Raw genomic sequence first — 24,073 nt, forward strand, 5'->3', positions numbered from 1 at the left:
TTGTACGTACTACTTTCCATTAAAATATAAATATATGTAAATTTGCCCCGAAAATAATTTTTTTCTAATGCATGTAAAAAAAATTTTATGACAGAACAAATCTTTAAAAAAAAAAAAGGGAAAGAAAAAACAACTTACTTGATATTCATCCCCAATAAATATAAAACTGATTAAATACTTACGTTAATTCAAACATATATAAATTATACATTTATGAATAGTTATATTGTCGTAATGGAATTACCATGATTCCTATATTCAATTTAGATTCTATTAAGAGTAATTTACCTATGGTACGAGTACATTTTAACCTGTGTAATGTATATTCTATTAAAATTATTCTATGTTTTAAATTAAGTCATTAGTACAGTAACCTTAAGAATAACTTTTTCTACTTAAATGACAAGTGCAATTTTTTCCATTAATATGTTTTTCCCAGTTTACCTCTACTTGTGCGATATATAACAAGGGCCTTCGTACACTACTAAGAACAATACCAAAAATAATAAAAAAAAAAAAGGAGTTAATGAAAGTGTACAAAGTAAATTTTTAACAAAGAAAAACAAGAAAAGAAAAATATTTATTACACCCCTAAACCAAGGAATCTGAACATGAGACCTGTTCCTTCGGAACATTTTCCGGAGGAACAAAGTCTTCGTCCCTAAAACAGGAATCTTAACATGGAACATCCTTTTCCTTAGGAACAATGTCTTCCTTCCCTAAATTCGGAATCTGAACATGGAACCTGTTCCTTAGGAACGTCTTCCTGTTCTATAAACTTGCTTCCCATGAATTCTTGAACCAAAACTTCAAAAAAGTCCTCCTTCGTCGAATGCAGGTCCACTTTTTGACATTCGTCTAAGACTTCTAAATGAATATCAATAATGGTGCGGTGACCAACACCACGACGACCAGCACGGCGAAGACTAACACCCCGTTTTATTGGGCCCTTCATTCTTCCTGTTGGAGCAGATCTGGCTTGTTTTCGTTCCTTTACTAAGGTATATTCATGTGGACCATCTGCCTGGTCGTCCACATGATGGAGTTGTTCTTCCAAAGTTGGATGACCACGGATTTGATGTGCTCTTTTGTAACGTCGTCTTTTTTTACCGAGGAAAAAATACTGCAGAGAATAAAAAGGAAAGGGTGTGTTGTTAGGTGGAAGGTTATTAGTTGTTAGGTGGTAGTTGGGTTTTTACATGGTTGGTGGAAGGAAGGTTGTTAGGTGTGGTGGAAGGAAGATTGTTAGGGTGGTGTTAGGTGGTTGGTGAAAGGTAAAGTTGTTAGGGGTGAGAGGGAGGAAGGTTATTATAGGTGTGTTTTTAGAATGTGAAATTTTATTATTAGAAGAGTAGTTATAATTATTAGACATGTGTATAATTTGCTCTTTTTAAAGAAAAAAAAATTTTTTTTTTTTTTTTTTTCTTACCTTCCAAAGTAAATAACTCATAACAGAAGTACCAATAAGGACAGGAATGGTAGGAAGGTATGGGGTAAGAGCATCCCTTATATTCCATATATTCCATTCTCCCTTTGGATTAATTCCACGTGGTGTTGCTGATCTTGCTTTAGAATGAGCAACTGCTTTTGCTCGTGGTGTTTGTGGCGGCCCTTGGGGTCTTCCTGGGGGAGGTGGACCTTTTTGTTTGTTACCTCCTTGTTGTGGTGGTCCTTGAGGTTTCCCTGGTGGAGGTGGTCCCTTTGGTTTGCTGCTTACTCCTTCACCAGCACTTGGTCTTGGAGTACCCGTGTTTTGATTACCAGTGGAACTTGGTCCAGAAGAACCAGGAGACTGGTGTCCTGTACTACCTAGATCGGAAGAACCTGGGTTCCAGGTTCCTGTAGAACGGGTACCAGAAGAACCTGGGTTCCACGTTCCAGTACTACCAGGACCAGATACACCCTGTGTACCTAAAAAGTAAGGGAAGGAAGGATGGTTGAATTAATTTTCCTCTCTCTTTTTTTCTTTCTCCCCTTTTCTTTTTTTTTTTTTTTTAATGTACACCCTTTCCGGGTGCACACTTCCTTATTTTATTTTTTACACTTCTTTCACTTTGTAATTTTTTTTACCCGTCCTAATTTTTTTGTACACTTTCTTTTTACACTTCTTTCACTTTGTAATTTTTTTTACTTTTTTATACTTGTTACTTTTTAAATTTTTTTACTTTTTTTTTTTTTCTGCAGCAGGAAGGAGTACATTTGGATAGAATGTGTTTATTCCTTAAGTACACTTACCCCCCTTAGTTGCAGTTGGATCTTCCTCCCCTGGAGCACCAGGGCCAGGGAGACCGGGTTGTTGGTGACCATGACCTGAGACACTTCCTTCCTCTGTAGCTTTAATATTAGGACCTGAAGTGGTAATAGAAACAATGTTTGTTACGATGGTAGTGGCAGGTTGAGTACCTGTTTGGCCAACGGGACCAGTGGCTGCAGTGGCTTCATGGGGATCGTTAATATCCTTATGTTTCGGAATAGTCGCAGCATCCGATCCTTCTAGACACTTAACAATATTTTCAACATTATCAGATCCCTGTTCACTTTGACAGTCCCCATCCTTAGAAGTGGTTTCGGAAGATTTTGTACCCTTACCTTCCTGTGTTTGAACAGTGTCCTCTGACTCTGGTTTTTTTACTGGGTCAGAGGTACTGTCCTCATCAGATCTTAAGGATGTACCTGGTGATGCTGGTGGTGCGTCTGCAGGCTTCGTAGCAGGCTGGTCCTTATTAACTAGTTCTCGTAATTGCTTTGATCTTCCTGCTTCTAATAAGTCTACAATTCTTCCATTAGAGCAAGTTCCTTTTTGCTTCGCCTCTTCCTGATCTTTCTCATCTCCTTTACACTCCATCCATTGCATTACCTGCTCTAACTCTGTAATACCATCTTTGGGTTTCCTTTCCTCCTGCAACCATTTGTCTATCGTTTCCCCAATTAACTCTTCCTGATCCCCCATATGTGCCTCTCCAACCCAGTTACAATCCATCTTACTTTCCTTCCCCCTTGGAAAACGGTTCCCTTTTCCTCCCATCGTACCTGCCACGACCTCCATAATTTTCTCAGCTCCACATTTATTCCCTAAAATTCTTAATATAACTCTATTCCCTATTATACACTTTAGGTACTGTTTCCATTCATCTTCCTTTTTCTCTTTTTCGTCTTTCCACTTTTTTCCATTTATGTCCCAATTTTCCATCCAGTAGACTACTCTTACTAACCTTTTGCATATTCTGGTCATTTGGTTTTTTTCGTGTCTACCATTCCTCGTAATTCCACCACATATATGATGTATCAATCCCGGTTTTTCATCCATGTTCATATAACCTTTCAGTTCGCCTAACAGTCTATTCACGTCATCCTCCATTTGCTTCTTTATTTCAACCTGAAAAATAAGCAAAACGAAGGAATAGACATATGAATTAACAGACTTATTCTTCTCAATATGTTCACCTAATAGGCCCTTCCTTTTTTCTACATATACTCCTTTAATTGATTCATTTATTTATTCTTTTTTGTCTTTTTATTTGTCTTTTTCTTTTTTCCTCCTTAAAAAAAAAATATCATAGAAGTGCCTATTAAACTCGACCTACTTTGTCTAATGATCCGCCATTCATGAACTCCTTCTGCTTTTGTTCCCATGCATTTCTTAAATCTGCCCCTTTCTTTTCACTTGCTTGCTTTTCTTTCTCCGATTGGGAGGAGGAGCATGGATCAGTTGGAGATACTGGTTGGGATTGTGTTACTGCAGCAGCGGGAGGTCGTACTGCTGCTAGTTTGGGAGCAACGGGTTTTGCTGCGGTAGCTGGTTTGACTGCTACAGGTGACCCTGCCCCTGAACCTTGTAACTTCTGCTGTAATTTTTCACCCACCGTCCTTAATATATTTTTCTGCCATTCCCCAACATTCGCCTTCTCCTGCTGTATTACTGTTAAAACTTCCTGCAAATCCTGCTTCGGCCATTTATCTTTATCCTTAACTAATTTGTCTAATTCATTCGTACTACTTACCCCAAATATTTTCTTTAATTTTTGTTCTTCTTCCCCCTTCCCCCCTGTTTTTGTCTCTTTTGAACTTTTATTCTGTGTGCATCCTTTTCCTTCTCCTATTATGTTCTTTATTCCTCTCATGTGTTCAGTATTTCCCTCTGACCATTCTTCTATTCCTTGCCACATGTATTTCTGTCCTATTCTTATACTCCCGAAATCCAATTCCTCACATTTCTTATATTCCCCTTTCCTTTCACTAAATGCCATCATAGCATCCACAGCACTTATTACATCCTCCTCCACTTCCCTCAAACTACAATGTTCCCCGAACCACTTTATCATACTTACTCTTGCTATTATACACCTGAAATAGGACTTCAACGCTTTCTCCTTCTCCTCATCCTCTATTTCCTGTATAGGCCCTAAGTTGCGATATGCACTAACTTTTATTCCATTTATATATAATAACATTTTCACTAGAACTTTACATAAATTCTTGTCCGTGTTGGTTCTAGTCCCTTGTTTCCCGGTTGGTGCACCGGAACAGAGATCATTTATAGTATCCTGATCATGACTTATAACTTCTATCATTTCATTGAACATGCTGCGCGCATCTTCCCATATTCTACCCTGCATGCAGTGGGAAGGCAACATTCATATATACACCCACTCCTGTTAATATATATTTACGCATTCTACTTCACCTTATATATAATTATACCAACAGAACATATTAGCTTCCCACACAAATCAAGGCATATTACATAGTCCCCTATGGTTTTGTAGCCCTTCACTGTTATCCATTCCACCAAGAATTCGGAGAAATATTTGAAATCCATGGTGATCTACACTTCATCATTATATGATTCATTGTTATATTAAAATATTATATATTAATAAGAATTCTATGAATTCGTCCACGGAAGGTTCCTTTTAACATTCTTACTCCCTTGTCCATTTTTGCTCTTCCTTTATTCTTCTTCTTCTTTTCTTTCTATTTTCATTTAAAACAGAAAGAAGAAGAAGAACAACAAAAAAAGTTTTCAGTTACTTCCATTCTTCATTATGCAAACACATATATAATACATACTGAGGATATCTTTATTCGATCTAATCCATAATTTTTATTTTCTTTTCTCTTTGGAATGTTCTTATATTTCGTTAAGAAGGAGTAAAAAGTTTCCGCACGTGCCTTCTTTTACGTTTTTCTTTTTTTCCTTATGGAATGATAGGAAGCAAGCTTCCTTCCTTTCTTTTGTACACTACCCTCTTCTTTAAAAGAAAAAGGAAGAAAGATTTAACTACCCCCTTCCTTTCTCCTTAAAACTCTTCTTTCTTCCTTTTTTTAACCTTTTTTCTTTTTCCCTAAATTTTTTTTTCCCTCCACTTTTTTCCTTCTTTCTTCTTAAAGAAAGAGCAACCTTCCTATGCAATTTTTACTTCTTTTTAAAGAAAAAGAGGAGAAGGAGGAAAACAGCCTTCTCTTCCTTATACAATTGCATTCTTCTAAGAAGAAAAAAAGAGGAAGAAGAAAGAAACCATTCCTCCTTCCTTCCATTCATATATAATGCACTCTTCTAAAAAAAAAAAAAGGAAGAAGAAGTAATTGCCTTTCCTCCTTTTTTTATTTTTTTGCTTTTAATTTTTTCTTTTTTCTTTTCAAAAAGAAAAGCCTTCCCCCTTCGTTCATTATGTACAATACATTTTTTTATTAAAAAAAAAAGAAAGAAAAGAAGAGGGAGAAGAAAGGAAAAGTGAGGAAACAACCTTCCAGTTCCTTCCTTACATACACTGCATTCTTTTACAAAAAAAGAAGAAAGAGAAATATACGTACCTTCTTTTCTTCCTTTCTCCTTAAACCATCCTACCTTCATCTTAACCTTCATTTTTTTACATGAACGTTCCCTTTTTTTTTTTTTTTTTCTTTTTCATCTTTAAACCCTTCTTCTTTTTTCCTTTAAAACACTTTCTTTTTTCTTTTGTTTTTTTTCTTAAAACCTTCCTTTCATTTCTCCTTTAATCTTCCTTTTTTTTCGTTTTAACTTAACACCTCTTTTTCTTTTTTTTTTTCACTTCAAACCTCTTTCTTCTTTTTTTCTTCCTTAAACATTCCTTCTTTACCCTTTCCTCCTTTACACCTTCCTATTTCCTTCCACGCACGTAACAACCTTCCTTCCACCTACCACCACTAAAAACTTTCCACCCTAACAACCCACCTAACAACCCACCTAACAACCCACCTAACAACCCACCTAACAACCCACCTAACAACCCACCTAACAACCCACCTAACAACCCACCTAACAACCCACCTAACAACCCACCTAACAACCCACCTAACAACCCACCTAACAACCCACCTAACAACCCACCTAACAACCCACCTAACAACCCACCTAACAACCCACCTTACAACTTTCGTTCCACCTAACATACCACCTACCACCCTAACAACCATAACACCCCTTTCTTTTTTTTTTTTTAGTATAAATCTTTCTTTTTGAGGAAGCGTAAGCACTCTGCGGGAGGAATGAGCGGAAGCAGAAGAGAAAGATCCCTTAGGAGAGAATTTAACACCTTATCAGGCGACGACGACACATTAACAACAATAACTTCGTCCGAATATTCAATCCCATACACTACTTCATCCACCAGATGAAGAATGAAAGGTTGTGTTAGGTGGTTGTTGGAAGGAAGGTTGTTAGGGGTGGTCGGTGGAAGGAAGGTTGTTAGTTGGGTGTTAGAGTGGAAGGAAGGTTGTTAGTTGGGTGTTAGGGTGGAAGGAAGGTTGTTAGGAGTGGTAGATGGAAGGAAGGTGGTGTTAGGTGCTTGGTGGAAGGAAGAGGTTGTTAGGTGATTGGTAGGTGGGTTGTTAGGGTGGAAGGAAAGGAGGTCTAAGAAGGAAGGAAGGGAAGAATCTCAGAAGGAGGAAGGAAAGGAAGGGAGTCCATGGAAGGAAGGTCTAAGGAGGAAGAAGGAAAGATGTCTAAGGAGGGAAGAGGTTGATTCCCTCCCCTCACTTTCTTCCTTTTATAATACGTTTATACTTCCTATGATATCAATGAACAATGAATAATATTCATTAGATATATATATCAATGATAAAGGTTCATTAAGTATATAACAATGAAACAATGAAATGTTCATTAATTATATATAGGAACAACGGACAAATATAGAATATAATTCACAAAAACCTCTTATATATTAAGGGAAAGAAGGAAAAAGAAAAAGAAATAATAAGTGTCTTCATTTAAAAATAGGGGAATTAAAAAATTACACATAACAATATATAAAGGGAGCAAGCACTACCATACATATCGTACAAACTATTTTAACGTTCATTTATGAATTATTGCGCTGAATTATAACAAGATAGCAACAATATTACACACACACTTATACAGAAGTTGCTATGCTCCCTTCGACCCCCTCCAACTATTCAGTTTTTTCAGATTTGTTCTCTGTGAGTAAAACAACCTGCCCTTCTGCAGATGGTTTGCATTTTAATAATTTATTGGACAAATTTTTTCCTTCGTTTGAAAACCAAAATCGTACGAGCACAAAGAGGATTACTAACCCGATTATTGCATAAACTATAATTTCAGGTCTGCTAGGCATGAGCGATTTACAATCCTCCGAAGTTATAGCAAGACCAAGAAGCGCGGTTATAGGACTCTTCATCCACAAAAAAAACAAAAGCGCAAGCAGCACGAAAGTCATTCATCCATTCGTGTGTCTTAACTCTTCCAGAAAATAACCTACATAGGAAGCGGTCACGACAACTCCTTTTTTTATTTCCTTTCTTTGAACATTGTGTCCCTGCTGATGGACTGCTGTTGTTAGTGGTGGATTCTAATGTTCCGCATTCCTCTTCTAACATGTCATTTCCAAGGGAATCTTTACTAAAATCAGAAAGAAGGGGAAATTCATCCCCATCTTCCGATGTTGGTATATCAGTTTGACGTGTTAATAATGTGCTCATACTTCCATCGACGTGGTGATCATTATGCCTAGTTCCCTTACCATTATTACCTTTCTTTGTTGTGCCCACTGCAGTCACCTAAAAAAAAAAAAGGAGGTAAGGAAGGGTTGCTAGGAGTGGTAGGTTGGAAGGTTGTTAAGGGTGGTGGAAATTTTTTTTTTTCCAACACACCCTCCTTTTTATTTCAATTTTTAGTGAAAAGAGCGTAAAAACTTTTTAATCATAATAATTATTATGTGCGTCGTGTCAATTTTCTAAAAAAAAAAAAAAATGTAACAACAGCAGCTACAGCTGTTCCTATGAACATCTTACGAAGTGGTGATGGTTAGGATATGGCCATGAGTGAAATAGGAAGGATATAAATATTAAAATTTTAGCAGAGCGCATCATTTTTTTATTATTCTTTTATTATTTTCAAGTATGATAAATTTATTTTCTGAATATGTCCAAACAATTCTTTCTTTTCTTTTTTTTTGTTTTTTTTTTTTGGCTGTTTCGCTGTTCTTTCTTTATATAGATGTGTGGATTATATTATGATTGTTTTTTTTTTGAGTTCATATAGAATTCTAATGAATACATTTGCGCATATGATTGAATGTTATTCTTCCTTTATAAGTGTGTACATATATTTTAAATTAGAAATAATTAGAACGTATAATAATACATACATATATAAAAATATATATTAATTCCAAATAATGGAGGATGTTGATTTTATGACATAATTATATTATGTTTTTTCAAAAAAATTAATTAATGTGATTAGTATTTTTTTCTATATATAGAAAAAAAAAAACAAATAAATAATGTGAGCACTTTTTTCTCTCATTATATATTGTCGCCCCCAGACTCCCTCCCTTATTCTTCTAACGGTGTGTAATGGAAGGAGCGAATTGTGCTCACATATTTTGAGAATATTGCAATTATGCATGTTTGTGCTTAAAATATTTGTTGTTTTAATGTTCAGATATAGAAAGGGTGAAAAAAAAATAAAGCAGTTAGGAAAGGAATATTATAGTTTTCTTATGTGCTCAGAGGGTACAATGTTTTTTTTTTCCTTCTTAGGTGTACAGTGTTGCGGTGTTTAGAGGTTCAGGGTTTAGGGTGCAGGGTTGAGGAGTGTAGGGGGTGAGGTTAGGTGTAGGGGCTAATGGAATGATTTTAGTGTATATATTATGATCGATTTTGCTATGCGGAGAGAGTGTACAACAATGTTCCGCTGTTATCAATTATTTTTGTACTATTAAATTAAAATAATAACTATTGGTATCGTACAAAAATATTATATATACACATTCATTAATATGTACGTATACACCACTACTTATCATTTTTCCGTTAGGAATATTGAGTCGCTCCTATAAAGCCTAATGCGCACAAAGGACCATGGTACTTCTTTTTCTCTATATTACACAGTTTTTTCTCATTTATTGCACACGTATTGTACATTTTTTTTCTAAGTTTTCCTTAAATTTGCAACATTTTTCTTGTTTAGATTAAAAAAAATTTTTCCAAAAAGAAGGTTCCCTTCCTCCCCCAAAAGAAGGTTCACCTTCCCCAAAACAACGGTTCTCCTTCCACCCCAAACAACAACAACTTTCCTTCCACCCAACAACCCAACTAACAACCCACGTACCATCCTACGACCTACCATCTAATAACCCAACTATTACCACATAATTACCTTTCCTTCCACCCTACCACAACCCTAACAACCTTCCTTCCACCAACCACACTTAACAACCCACCTACCACCTACCACCAACCACCCTAACAAAGGTTCTCCTTCCCCCAAAACAACGGTTCCTTCCTTCCACCAACCACACTTAACAACCCACCTACCACCTACCACCAACCACCCTAACAAAGGTTCTCCTTCCCCCAAAACAACGGTTCCTTCCTTCCATCTACGACCACCTCTAACAACGTTCCTTCGACCCTACCACCCCTAACAACCCACCTACCACAACCCTAACAACCCACCTACCACAACCCTAAAAACCCACCTACCACAACCCTAAAAACCCACCTACCACAACCCTAAAAACCCACCTACCACAACCCTAAAAACCCACCTACCACAACCCTAACAACCCACCTACCACAACCCTAACAACCCACCTACCACAACCCTAACAACCCACCTACCACAACCCTAACAACCCACCTACCACCTGCCCCCACCTAACGCAACCTTCCTTCCACCCCTAACAATGATCCTTTCTTCCCCAAAACAACGGTTTGTAACGGTTCGGTATGGTTTGTTACGGTTTGGTACGGTTGCTGGTACGCTTTGGTGCGGTTTATTTTGTACCTAAACGTAGAGGCAAAAAAACAAATCCAATAAGGGCAACAATAGCAAAAGCACTTTTCGTCCACGAATAGGTTGGTAAACCTATAGAGAGAACCACAAACACACCTATACAAAACAGAGCTAATACATATAAAATGGAAAGGGTGAATACGAGAGGTGATGACAAGAACGGTGACAGGAATTCTCCCCCTTTTCTTGTCCATAATCTTCTTTCTATAGCATACAACAATTTATTAAAAAATCCTCTTGGTCGACATCCCCTGGGTGGGAATACCATAGGTTGGAATTCCCTGGGTGGAAATTCCCTGGGTCGAAATTCTCTGGGTCGAAATTCTCTGGGTTGGAATCCCCTGGGTTGGAATTCCTTGGGTGGGAATACCCCTGGGGGATGGAATTCCCCTATTCTTCTTTCATTTTTTTGTGCTTTATTTCTTCTATATGGTGTTGTTGAATAATCATCATAATGATAGTCATCACTTCGCTCCTCAAAGAGACTATCCATGGGAATGCTTTCCATGGAACTGTCCATGGAGGAACTGCTATCCATGGAACTGCATCTTGTAGACAATGAATGAACACTTTCCATGGAACGGTCCATGGAGGAACTGCTGTCCATGGAACTGTCCATGGAGGAACTGCTGTCCATGGAACTGTCCATGGAGGAACTGCTGTCCAAAGAGCGGTCTATTGCATCGGAGTGGTGACGATTCTTCCAAAAGGGGTGACAGGAAGCACCATCATTATCCATTTTGGGACGTTCCTTTTTATCATTGTTACCACTTCTTGCTGCATTGAGTCGGTGATATAATTTTTTATCGTTCTGATCAAAGAAAGCGTCTATTCTTTCCTTCGGTAAAGGGACGTTGTCATCGTTCTTGTTGTTTGATGTACCATCATCACTCCACTTGGATTTTAGTGTTCTTACACCCATACCAGGGGTGGTACTTCTCTTCTGCGTTTCTACACCCTTGGATGATGTGCTTAATGCACTCACCTAAAAAAAAAGAAGGGGGTAAGGAAGGTTGTGTTAGGGGTGGGTCGGTGGAAGGAAGGGAAAAATTTTTTTTTTTCTCTCTTCCCTTTGTATTCTTAATAAAAAGATAAGAGCTAATTATATTAAATATGTGCGCCAAATATTTTTTTTTTATATAGGTGTGTAACAGTTATTCTTATATTACGTAGTTGGGATATGGTGCCCACAAGAATAAGGTACTGGTAAGTATGAGTAGCTTCGCAGGGAATGGTGCCATTTTTTTGTTTTTGCTTCCTTCTTCTTTTTTTCTAATATGAAAAAGGTTTGAAGTGGCGATATTTACTTTTTTTTTATTTATATTTATTGATTATGTGATTATTCTTTTCTGCGAATACAGAATGTTAATTCAGTAGTATTTTGCGCGCGCGAGATATATACCGCTGCAGCTTCTTTTTCACTATAGATGTGTTTGTGTACGGGTGTGAAAGTGCAACTTTCTATGTAAACTTTTTTATTTTTTTAAATTTTAAAATTAAAATTAGAAATTGTTATTAGCATGTAAATAATAATACATATGTGGAAGGTGTTATGATAATAATTTGTAATAATTAAAAAAAATCGATTTCATTGCACATTATGTTATTTCAAAAAATTATTAAGTTAAATAAAGTGTAGTCAACGTTCCACAAAGAGAGTGACCCACACTCTCCAGTAGTATGTCGCATCCTTCTTCTTCTGACGGTGTAATAAGTGTAAACTACCTACATTTTAAGTTCTGCACTTATATATATACACGCTCAAAAAAATTTTCACCCCTACGAATTCTGTATATAATGGTGTTTAAAAGGGAAGGGGAAGGAAGAGAAAGGAAAGGGAAGGAATAACAAAATTTTTGTGCTTGTATACTTTTACCTGTATATATATTTTTTAAAGGGGGCCATGGAATGTTCTTCCTTCAGCTGTAGGGCATTAACACTTAGAGCACAAAGTGTTACGATCATACAGCGTTATTAGTATTTTAGGAGGGGTATTCTTATTTTTAGCTCATACATATGGATGATTACATATATTGGATAATTACATATATACATATTACCATGCTCATTATCATTCTTCGCACCATCATTTATACAGCTATTTATTGTAATATATAATGGTGATGATAAAAAAAAAATAAATGCAGGAGGAAGGAAGTAATGTAATGTGTACATAGATTACTACGTTCAATGTATGTGCACATGCACTGAGGAGGGAAGAAGGAAAGAAAGAATGAGGAAAGAAAAAATAATGGAAAGAAGGAACGGAAGGAGGGGTCTAAGGGAGGAGGAAAGGAAAGAGGTGATCTAAGGAAGGAAAAAAGGAGGTGGTTTAAGGGGGGAAGAAAGGAAGGGTCTAAGGAAGGAGGGGTCTAAGAAAGGAAAGAAGGGTCTATGGAAGGAAGGAGGGTCTGAGGATGAAAGAAAAGAGGTCTAAGGAAAAGGAAGGAAGGGGTCTAAGGAAATGAAGGGAAAGGAGAATCTAGGGAAGGAAAGGAAAGAAGGTCTAATGAGGAGGAAGGAAAGGGTCTAAGAAAGGAAGGAACGGAGGGTCTAAGGAGAAGGAAGGAAAGGGATGGTCTAAGGAACGAAAGAGGGGGTCTAAGGAAGGAAGGAAAGAAGGAAGAAGTAGCATTATAAAGTATATACCATTATTGTGCACATATTCATGTATTATGGAAAATGGCGAAGCGGGAACGCGAATACAAACTGCTGCTGCTTTTATTGCTGCCCCCTTGCAAAACTTACCAAGCGCAGTGGACAGTAATTACAGATCAAAGTGGCTACAACTTTTTTAATAATAAGTATTATGGTTATGGTAGTGAATTAGATAGTATCGTTGGTGCTGCAAGGAATACTGACCCCAGAAGTGTCTATGATGTTGAAGATGAGGGTTTCGTTGGTAGTGAACCTACCACTGCTCGTTATGGTAGTGAAACGAGCAGTGTTGTTTGTGGAAGTGATGATTATAACTTTGATGACCATGATGATAACCTATCCACATTTACTGGTAGTGTAGACACTCTTTTTGAGGAGCGAAATAACGACTATGTTCACTATCAATCATCACTAATGGACATATTTAAAGAAGAAAAGGAGAAGGGGAAAAATGCTACATTTAATGAAAAGACACCTCAATTTAGTAATAAAAATGCGATTACATCTATTCCCCGGGCTCCTGGAATATCCCTACTTTCCTTCATTAATACCTTTGCACGTCAATTAATGTGCTCTGTCCCCGTAGCATTAGTGGTATTCTTAGGCATTATATAAGTTATGTACACATGTGCGAAGAAGTGATAACATCTTTAAGTGGTATGAAAGGAAAAAAGTGGCGATATCCATAGGGTGATGTGCAGGAAGGAAGATTGTTAGGTGGAAGGTGAAAAGGTGATGTTGAAAAGGAAGGGGAAGGGGAACCACCTACTGTTTAAAATCATATTTAGGTAAAAAAACAACCATCCCCCCCATAAGAAGGAAAAAAATCATTACTTGAAGGGGATAAAAGAAGAAAAAAAAAAACATATATATAAGAACAATAAAATGGGCAAAACTGTACTTGGTCCACTATCTACATAATATGTTAATCTAGAGTAACGTCGTAATTATGAAACTGCGTATCACTCACAAACGTAGTTGGAATTTATGACATTTTGGATACATATATATATATCCTTCATATGAAAGAATATGGATGCACTCGTTCTTTCTAATATTGTAGAGCAAGACTTCTATATTTTCATTCCACATTTTATGCTCATTATTAAATGGTAAATGTATAGAGGAGATCATGCTATTAATGTTACTTCTTAATTTGCTTTTTACCAATTAGAAAAGAATACGAATTAAGTTTAATATGTCTACACGAGACTTTTATATTGAGTAATGAACTCATAGTATTGTGGCAACTGTACCACTTAAATGTAATACCCTTCTCGTACACGTAAGAAAAAATGAAATGGTACTAGAATGCACAAATTAATGTGTGTACTTTAATGAATTGTACATATATGCGTTAATTAAATATTGCAACACAAAATGATAGAGTATGATATTCTAATATAGAAGTGGACGAACATTTATATAAATTAGTGTTATTATAGAAATATGCAGTACGTTATATGTACCGTGTACATATTTGTGCTTTAATTTTTTTAGCAACTTTTTTTATATTATTATTTTTTCCTATATTTTGAACTATAAAAAGGTCCTTTATTATTTCCACATTTTTCGGCTCCTTGTTTGGTCTTAAATATGCTGCAAATATTAATACTATATACACCTGAGCTCCATTAATAATATAATTTCCTAATAATAAGAATTATAGAGATTGATAGGATATATAGCTGGATGTGTCATCCGAAAATATACTATCTGTTTCTTCTGTATACAATGAAACTTCATCCATGGCCCTCCTCCTTCTATTTGTTCTACCACGAAGGTGCTCACGAATCCAAGGACCAACGGGTGTATACTGATATATGTAGAAAGAGTTAGAATTAGACATGTGTAATATATTTATTATTATTATGTATGTTGTGGAAATTATTTACCAATTCATACAATAGTAATGATGTATGCTTTTTAGGGAGAAAATATGTGCTTACTCTATATAGTAAAGCGGCAATTAGGAAAATTGCGGCAACACGCAGTGTTCCAAGAGTAACTTGCATTCCGGTTTCGGAATTTCCAAATAGCCAATGGGCCTAAAAGTCGGTTAAAAAGGGGGTGTGTGTAAATAATGAAAGTGCGAAAATCCCTGCATTTGGGAATTCCTTCATTTAAGAATTTTTTTATTTATGTGCAGTAAGAGCTATTACCTGTCCCATTTTACTGTGACATGGTAATGTGGGTAATATTAGAGCAGGATTATGGGACTTGACATCTGTGCAAAATTTTCGGTATTTATTTTGTCCGTGTTCACAGAGTAAATGGAAATAATTAAATAATTCTTGTTTTTCTTTAATTTTATTATAATATGTGCATTTATTAAGGTCTTCATAGTCTGTAGCCATAAATTTGAGATATTTATGATCAACATAATACTCATATAATTCCCTTCTCTTCTTCCAATATGCTTCCTTAAAAATATTAAAATCCAGCTTACATTTTTCATTATTATGTTTTACTTCTTTCGTCTTCATATTTTCTCCTAGGGCATGCTGGATTTTACGGAAGGTGTCCTCAATATTTACAGTACCGTCGGAACCATAAATTCCGGTTAATATATCGTATAACCAATAATTTACTTGCAAGCAGACGTCATAACCATCTTCTTCAAGATCCCATAGTGCAGATGTTTTTATGAATGTTAAGGACTTGTTACAAATTTCTTTAAGTTTTCCTTCATTTGCACCATTAAGTGCTATGTTGTCACATTCCTTATATTCTGTGTTCACGTCAAAATCGTTACTTTCCAATTTATCATAAATTACTTTTGATGGTAAACGCATTTCATGCGTTTTGGTAGATCCCTACATGAGGGAAAGTGTGTAACATAAATAAATGACTGTATTGTACAAATATCGGTAATATGCCTTACGTGAAATAATGCAATGAATTGAAGGAAATATTTGCTTGTTATGTATCACAATGAATGAAAATGTAAATAACATTAGCAGCTCCATTTGGTCCAGTCGCCATGATCTGATGTAGAATTTTAAAAAAGGATTTGTACTTGCTTTATTCACTATTTTTCAGGACATATAATGTAGAGGATACATTCCTCATATGGAATATGTACATAAGGTACTTTTTGATCTTATAAGTTTTTCTGCGGAATAAAATTAGAGTAAGTACAGTATCTTATATTTTATATGTAATGTGTAGTCCACACCCTTCGGGAACACTTTAATATGGAAGAAATATGTAGATAAGTTCAGGAGTAATTTATACACAACATAAGTAGGAGCAGACGTTTAGTGCAAAAAATTTAACATTCCTTTTCTCATAGGAATGAATTATCACTGCACTAATTTTAAAATTTAGCTTAGAATAATTATAGTTAATGGATTGTATAATTATTTTGAAGCTCCGATATATAAAGAATATGTGAAGCTGCGATCCTAGGTAGAGGGTCCAATAAATACTTTTCTCCCATGCGGAACAACAGAACACTGTTCAAAATGTTGGAGTAGTAGTTACATGAAGAAATAGAACCGCATGAGCCCCCCTTTTAAAAATGGTGAAGGAATATTCATATACAACATAAAAATATGAAGAGCACCGTTTTAGGGTGTGCTGAATTTAATTGTTTTATAGGAATAATTTTTTCTTTCTGTGAACATTTCTACAGCATTGTTAGAAATAGAAGAGGGGAGCCAGGGGAAATTCGTATATTTTTTTTGTTTCCGTTTTCTCTTTTTCATATGGTCCCTGTTTATATGATTCAAGCCCATGCGATTCCTCTGCTCATGCATACGCGCGGAACCGGTAAAAGAGAGAGAGAAAATCTTTTTTTTTTTTTTTCCACGACGGCAGAGGACCGCTCCTTCTTTTTTTTTCTTTCCTGTTAGCAAGTGCACGCAGGACCGAAGTTCTTTTTGACTGTACGCCGGAGATTTTTTACGTATTCTATAGAATTAAAATATATTCTAATGTGGTCATAAAAAATATATGTGTTCCTTTAAAATAAAAGTTCATTCACAGAAAAAAGGGAAAAAAGGAAAAAAAATTTTCAAGTATTATGCATACACAATAATTCGAATATAAGAAATAGTTGTGTGCCTTATCATTGCTCCCGCATATATTTAGTACTTAAATATTTCAAATTCCTTGTGCAAGAAGCATTTTCCTACTACTATTACCAAATGCTAACTTATTTAATAAGTGACATTTTTTAAAGTAGCCGCGTGAACATCTATTAAGCATGTATGGAATATATATTGCTGTTGTGTATGGAATATTCATGGGATGAGGTATATCGAGTAGAATTATCTTCCGCCATGGATATTACATTTGACATTTTGTGTACATTCCTTATAAAATTCCATTCTCTCTTCCTTACCTTATTCCATAACAACTACAGTAGTTTCACTTCCATAACTGCTGTAATAGTTAGACCTATATCAACTGCTGTAGTAGTTCGACCACCACAATCACAACAACCATCACCCCTAAACAACCTCCCTTCCACCCCCCTTCCCCCTTCCCCTGGAGGATCAGTAGCCATCACATTCCGAATGTGTTACATCCAATGGTGCATTACATGCGTCCGTAACGTATATTTCTATGTTGTGTTCTTCTACCATTATTATTATTATTTGCTCTTCCCCTTCCACTTCTAGGTACAGTAGTAGTGTACGGTGTAGTAGTAAATAAAGATGAATTGTCTTCTGTTGACAAGTCCATTGTTGTGGAAGAATTATCTGTTGTGGTAGAACCTCCTATTGTTGAACCGTTCTCTGTTGAGGTGTATTCCGTAAGGGTATCCAAGTTGCGTTGGATGGTGGATCTCCCTCTCCTGTTCCTGCCTCCCATGTTTCCTCCAAATTTGTTACCAAGCCAAGAAGGTAAAAGATCATACTAAGGAAAGGAAGGACGATGGAGGTGGTATGGGTGAATGGAAGGAAAGGAAGTGAGGGGGAAGCATGGGAATGTGTAAGTACATATATATGTATAGCTCTATTATAATTGTATACTCACTTTGTACAATAGGAACGCCATTGTTGGTAATCCCACTGCTATGGGAAGTATGGAAGATATAACAGTGGTGGTGGTAGTATAGGACAGTGGTAAACCTGTAAGTGATTCTGTACTACCGTCCCTTTGTGGCTGGTCGGTCTTATTTTCTAGTTCGCATTTGAACTCTAATTCACTCGTATTCGCGTAATTCTCATGCCATGCATGAAATTTTTGACACCATTCACTATACTTCTCCTTATTACTGTTACATTCCATACGCATACTTCTATAAGCATGCCATACTTTCCTCAAGTATGGTTGATATTCATTAGGGCATGGTACACTCCCACCTTTAAATTTCGTTTCTATGGTGTCTTTGTCATGGGAATAATCGAACATTCTTTTAAATGCTTCGAATATTTTAATATTGTCATAGGTGTGCAGGAATTCACAATTATATTCTCTTTGATTAGTTAAAATTTTGTTCTTGCAATCGTTCATAACTTTATGGAATGGCTCTATTCCAGGATTCTGGAGCAGTACTTGACCCATCCAATAATAGAAGTACCACTGCTCCTCATTATACCCATCTTCCTTATCCTCCATTTTACTTACAAAACAGAGTGTGCTTATGATTTTGTCAATAATTTCATCCGATATTTGAGCTCTCTTCAATATAGACCTTATTTCTTGTGCGAAATTCGAGTCCTCACATTCCGCATGGTGATGGTTTAATCTTTCATATACTTCCTTTGAAGGGAATTGATTCACATCGTACTCCTATAAATATGAATAATTGGTAGGGGAAAGGGTGCGCACATACATATACACATATATATAGTTATATATATATATACATGTATATATGGACATATATATTCCACACATATATTCCATCCCACTTGCTACCACCACCCCTCCTTCTGAAGGCGGGATGGATGTGGGTGGTCATTGTTTCTCTTTCCTTACGCTCATTGTTGTTCATATATGTAACTTCCTACATATGTACAATAAATTTACATTCAAAATTATTCATATGGACTTAGAATAGGTGTAGGTATAGAAATGCTTTCCATTCTATTACAACTGTGCACAGATACATATACCCAAAATTTTGATTCTTTTTCTTCGTGCAACGAAACACATTGCTTAAATTTTTCAAACAGTGGTACTACACTGTATATATATTAAATCATTATATGCATATGTAATTAAGATGGAAAAAAGTATTAATGGGTACACTGCAATAACAGCGTGAAAAAGAAGAAAAAATCAGCACTTTCATTTTCATTTATTCTTCACTTTTGTACCTACTATATTAGTGTACTATGTTCCACATTTGACCGTTTGGAGTAGTACACTAATGTTCACATGTTTCCATTATAAAGTACGTACGTATGTTATTTTTTCCCCTTTTTTAAAAAAATAATTTTTCAAACATGTAGTATTTTATATATGCATTATTATACTTAAAGGTGTTCATTTAAAAAAAAAAAATTGTTACCACATATGCATGTATATTGCACAGTTGACTATATGTATGTGTGCTCAATGTCCTCCCCTCCCCATCCCACTTTTGCGGAAGTGTGTGCATACTTATTCATAAATATTTAATGAAGAAGAGCATATAATTTTTAAATTAAGTGAGAATATATATATAGAACATTTGGAAAAGTTGTATGAATTATATATATATAAAAAATGGGAAGAAAAAAGAATTTTATGTGTGTGCACCCGTATCCCTTTATAGAGTAAGCACTTCCCCCACCCAAATATGACCTTTTTTTTTTCCTTGTTTATAATCGTTCTTTAAATAATAATAATTTGTTCCTTCTCCTCTTTTTTCTTAAATTTTCCTTTTTTTATGAGTACATTATGAATAATTCATTCACATGACCAAAAAAAAAAAAAAAAATGTGCATAACATATTATGTTTACCATTTTGAGATACCCACTTATGGAGTTATTCACCCCTCTATAGGGATGATGATCATCTGGTGGATGATGAAGTAGTGTATGGAATAGAATATTCGGACGAAGTTATTGTTGTTAACGTGTCGTCGTCTTCTGATAATGATGAGTTCAAATCGTGGTGAATGATTGATCTTTTTCTTCTCCTTCCGCTCATTCCTGCCGCAGAGTGGTTATTCCCCTTAAGGAAGAAGAGGTGTGATTTATACTTGTAAAAAAAATATGCCATGGCAGGAAGTCCTATTGCAGCGAGTCCACCAGACACAGCACCAGGTATAACAGCACTTCCATCAGCTTCCTCCCCTTCTTTTCTGTGACTACCACCACCGTCACTACCACCCTTTCCTTCTCCACCAGAGACACCATCTGCTAAATCGGCATCGGAAAAAGAACCACTACTACCAGCTTGGTTTGGATTGGGGTTCGGTTTGGGTTTACATGTTAGTTCTGATAGTTTGCTCGAATCACAGTAATCTTTACTTTTTGTATTAAACCAGGCACAATATGGATCACTTGGATGATCCGTCTTTCTCTGTTGGCAATCTGCAATTACAGTAGTACATGCTGTTTTAATGGCCTTTAGATGCTTGTCATATGCAGATCCGCAGGTAGATCCGTAATCTCTAAAATCCCGTTGTATAGTATCGTAGTCCTTATAGTAAGCAAGTACTTCTTTCCTTTGATTGAAAAGGTCTTCAGGAACTTCCTCGTGTGTACTATTACACCAATTTTCCTTATCTAAATTCTTCCATTCATCATAAATTGTACTTATAATTTCTGATGAACTAGCTGGTACTTTTTTTAACAATATATTTCTTAACCAAAAATCGAAAAAATGGCAAAGATCCCCGTCGGCCTTTTTCTTTTCCTTCATGTGGGATACGTAACACAGCGCTTCCGTAATTTTCTTAATATCACCCTGAATTCCTGGATACGTCTGGAGCTTCCTTTTTATATCATCCTCGAAATCAGCATTCGTAAAATACATACAATACCTTGGGTCTCTGTCGAACTTATTATAGTACTCCAATTTTGAAGGTAAACTGTCCAGCAGTTGGTCCTACAAATGTAATTTAGTGAAGTACATATGCTTCCATATTCCCATTATATTATATACATAATGCCCAACGCATAATCCGTACACATGTGATTTACGTAAAAAATTACCTTCCGCCCTGTTCCTGCCATGGTTTATGTGTAGATTCTTCTATGTATATGTAATGTAAATTTAAGTTAGAACTTCTTTACACATGTGCTCACACATTTATCGAAATAAAGGAAAAGGTGAGAATTCTGTTTGCTTCTTAATTATAAATATTAAACATACACCAAACTCCTATTCTTTTCCCTTATATATATATTGCACAGTTCCTTGAACAATGATAACATATTATGCTCATATATATTCAATCATCACATATTTGTATAATTAAGGGTAAAAATGTAGGAATAAATAAGCAGGAAATAACATGAAATAAAGGAGAAGAAAAGAAAAATGGAACTTACAATTTTCTATACACGTTTCTTCTTTATGCATGCTCCATATGGTTCGATTATGCGTGATTATTGAGAACATTATGTTACTACTTACACGCCTTAGCTTCTACATATACATATAATAATGTGCATGTACCCTTCCCCTCTTTGGATAAAAAGAATTTTCATATATATGTGTGTATATGTAGGTACATTGCTTATTTTATGTTTTATTGTTTTTTTTTTTTTGGAGGAAGGGGAGAGTGGCCATTAAAAAATTGATCACACATATATAGTATAGTATAGTTCATGAATATGCATAGTACATTCTTCCCCCCTTTTTAAATGTGTATATCAATTTATACTCATTGAAGTGACGTTATTTTAGGAGCAAGATACAGGCAAATTTTTTCACCAGAGAGAATTGCATTAGTTTTGTATAGAAAAAAATACAATATGCGCTCTTGTAAGAACACTCCTTCATGTACACTTCCTCCCTTCCTTCTATAATCATTCAATAATAATAATTTTCTTTCCATTCCCTTCCTTTTTTTTTTCATTCTTTTCCTTTCTGGTGAGTACACTACAAATAACTTCTCTACATAAAATATAAATTGTATTACCTAAGCTGTTCCTTCTCTCTCTTCTTTTTAATGTAGATTATGTTTTACATATATATTCATGTTACGTTATTGTTCTTTCTTTTTTCTCTGTTTTTTTATTTCAATAAGGGACAGAAAACACTTTCCCTACCATGTTCTATATATATTGTTTCTTACTATAGTATTATAGCCTTCCTTTCTCTTTATAGTACTTTTTTACGATTTCCTCCCTTTAACATATAAATTCTGCTGGCTCCTTCCTGTGTCTGTTTAAATATTAATTTTGTTCCAATAAAATGATTCATATGCACAGTTTATATATATATATAAATATGCAGAAATAGGATTATAATTATTACAACTTATTCTAACTTGCTCCTCCTTTATATTTGTTTTGAATATTTAACGGACGTGGTAATCATTCCTTAAAGGAAGGAAGAAGTGTAGGTTCATTGTTGTTCCGCATTCCTACCCTCTTATATTCATGTCGTTTCTTTTTTTCTACAGAGGAAATAATGCATATTGTGCATTCCTCCCTAAATAGAACTATAGAGGTGCGGCCAATAGTTACCCTTCTTAAATCGGATATATAGAAAAGAATAAAGAAATATTTAAGTGTACGAAAAAAAAGTTGAGTTATATTCTTCGTATAATATAGGGGAACCTTACAACTTTTAAGAATGTCCCCAATATGTTACTCTTTCCTTTCATCTTCTAACCTCCACTTCATTATTTTACTATTCCCTTAATATATTATACACATAAAACTGTTACTAATATGTGCATATACACAAACAAACAAACATACACACACATACACATCTCGTGCTAACAGTAAAGGTACATATACGTACACTCCTGTTCTGAAATATATATGAGTACTATGATCTGGAATAAATGATGTCCCATATTCATGATTTTCCTTAAGTAGTGCAGGCAGGAGAAAGGAAGAATGTTCCTGCACTTCCGGAACCAACTGTAGTAAAGGGAACTTTTAGGAATTCCTACTATTCCTTAGCAGAGTGGTCTATATTAGTCATGTCCTAGCAGGGGCTATTCTTACCATGGGGGCCCACCCATAGTGGAACCTGTCTATCTCCTTCCTCCTTTCTTAAGGGGGGCGGTGTGGCAACTACCACCATCTATAATTTACGATATTGCCCTGCGCAACGTGTATAGAGTATTGCGTGTAGAATACTACGCGTAGAATACTGCGTGTGGAGTATATTGCGTCTGGAGAATGTACACTCTATTATAATGGACAAATAATATGATACCTTCAGGAGGAAATAACTGATATCATTGTTGAAATTAGAATTGCAGTGTACACACTTCAATTATATGAATAAGCCTTATTACAACTACAATATAGGGTGCTACTGCATTTTTTTAGAGAAATATGTGCAAAATCATAATTTAATATTCATATTGTCTACTAAAATATAATTATGATACTATCATTGATTCGCTAAGCTCCTCATTTTCCCCCTTACCCCGTACAATTTTGTATTTTTATGTTCTTTTCAATACATTTATTTCATGTTTTTGAACGATAACATACTACTAATATGACTAAGTACGCTAAAACTATTATCATAAGAAGTGCTATTGCAACTGTGAGTACTACTTCATAGGGCGCAGCAACAGAAGCTGAGGACGTCATAGCAACGATGAGTGCAACCGCAATTACCACGGACGAAGCTAGTGGATAAAGAAAGAAAAAGGCTAATGCAAGTCGGATCCACGTTCCGCCCTTAATATCGGAGCCCGCGAGTTTATTTAAAAAGCCATCGTACCAGCTTTTCTTCTTTGAACATTGTGCTTTATTTGGTGGTGTGTTTGGTTTGTTCTGCTGCTTTGCATCACCACCCTGCTTGTATAGGGTTTTAACACCGGTCTTCACACCTAAGGTGGTATTTTTTTCCTTCCCCCGCGGGGCTTCCACACTGGCACCCTTTGATGATGTGCCCATTGCACTCACCTAAAAAAAGAAAAAAATGGCAATGAAAGGGAAAAAATATATATATTTTTTCCTTCCTTTTTTCCCATTTTTAATAAAAAAGAAAAAATTTAATAATAGTGATTATGCGAATTTTAGAAATAGAGCTTTTGC

At 35.6% G+C, this 24,073-nt stretch overlaps 2 protein-coding genes across 2 annotated transcripts; both read right to left on the minus strand.

Moving 5' to 3' along the window:
- Positions 1-697: 697 nt before the first annotated feature.
- PCOAH_00035990 (SICA antigen) lies at positions 698-3,358 on the minus strand (the record flags this gene model as incomplete). Its single annotated transcript, XM_020060390.1, has 4 exons — positions 698-1,123; positions 1,718-1,911; positions 2,236-2,349; positions 2,404-3,358. 4 exons carry the CDS (start codon positions 3,356-3,358, stop codon positions 698-700), a joined length of 1,689 nt encoding a protein of 562 aa, XP_019915969.1.
- Positions 3,359-14,609: 11,251 nt separating this feature from the next.
- PCOAH_00036000 (Uncharacterized protein) lies at positions 14,610-15,931 on the minus strand (the record flags this gene model as incomplete). The annotated part of the gene is made up of 4 exons (XM_020060391.1): positions 14,610-14,762; positions 14,896-14,994; positions 15,109-15,762; positions 15,902-15,931. The coding sequence occupies 4 exons, from the start codon at positions 15,929-15,931 to the stop codon at positions 14,610-14,612; spliced, it is 936 nt and encodes a 311-aa protein (XP_019915699.1).
- Positions 15,932-24,073: the final 8,142 nt, after the last annotated feature.

Source organism: Plasmodium coatneyi, chromosome 11, assembly GCF_001680005.1.
Source record: "Plasmodium coatneyi strain Hackeri chromosome 11, complete sequence".
NCBI lineage: Eukaryota > Apicomplexa > Aconoidasida > Haemosporida > Plasmodiidae > Plasmodium > Plasmodium coatneyi.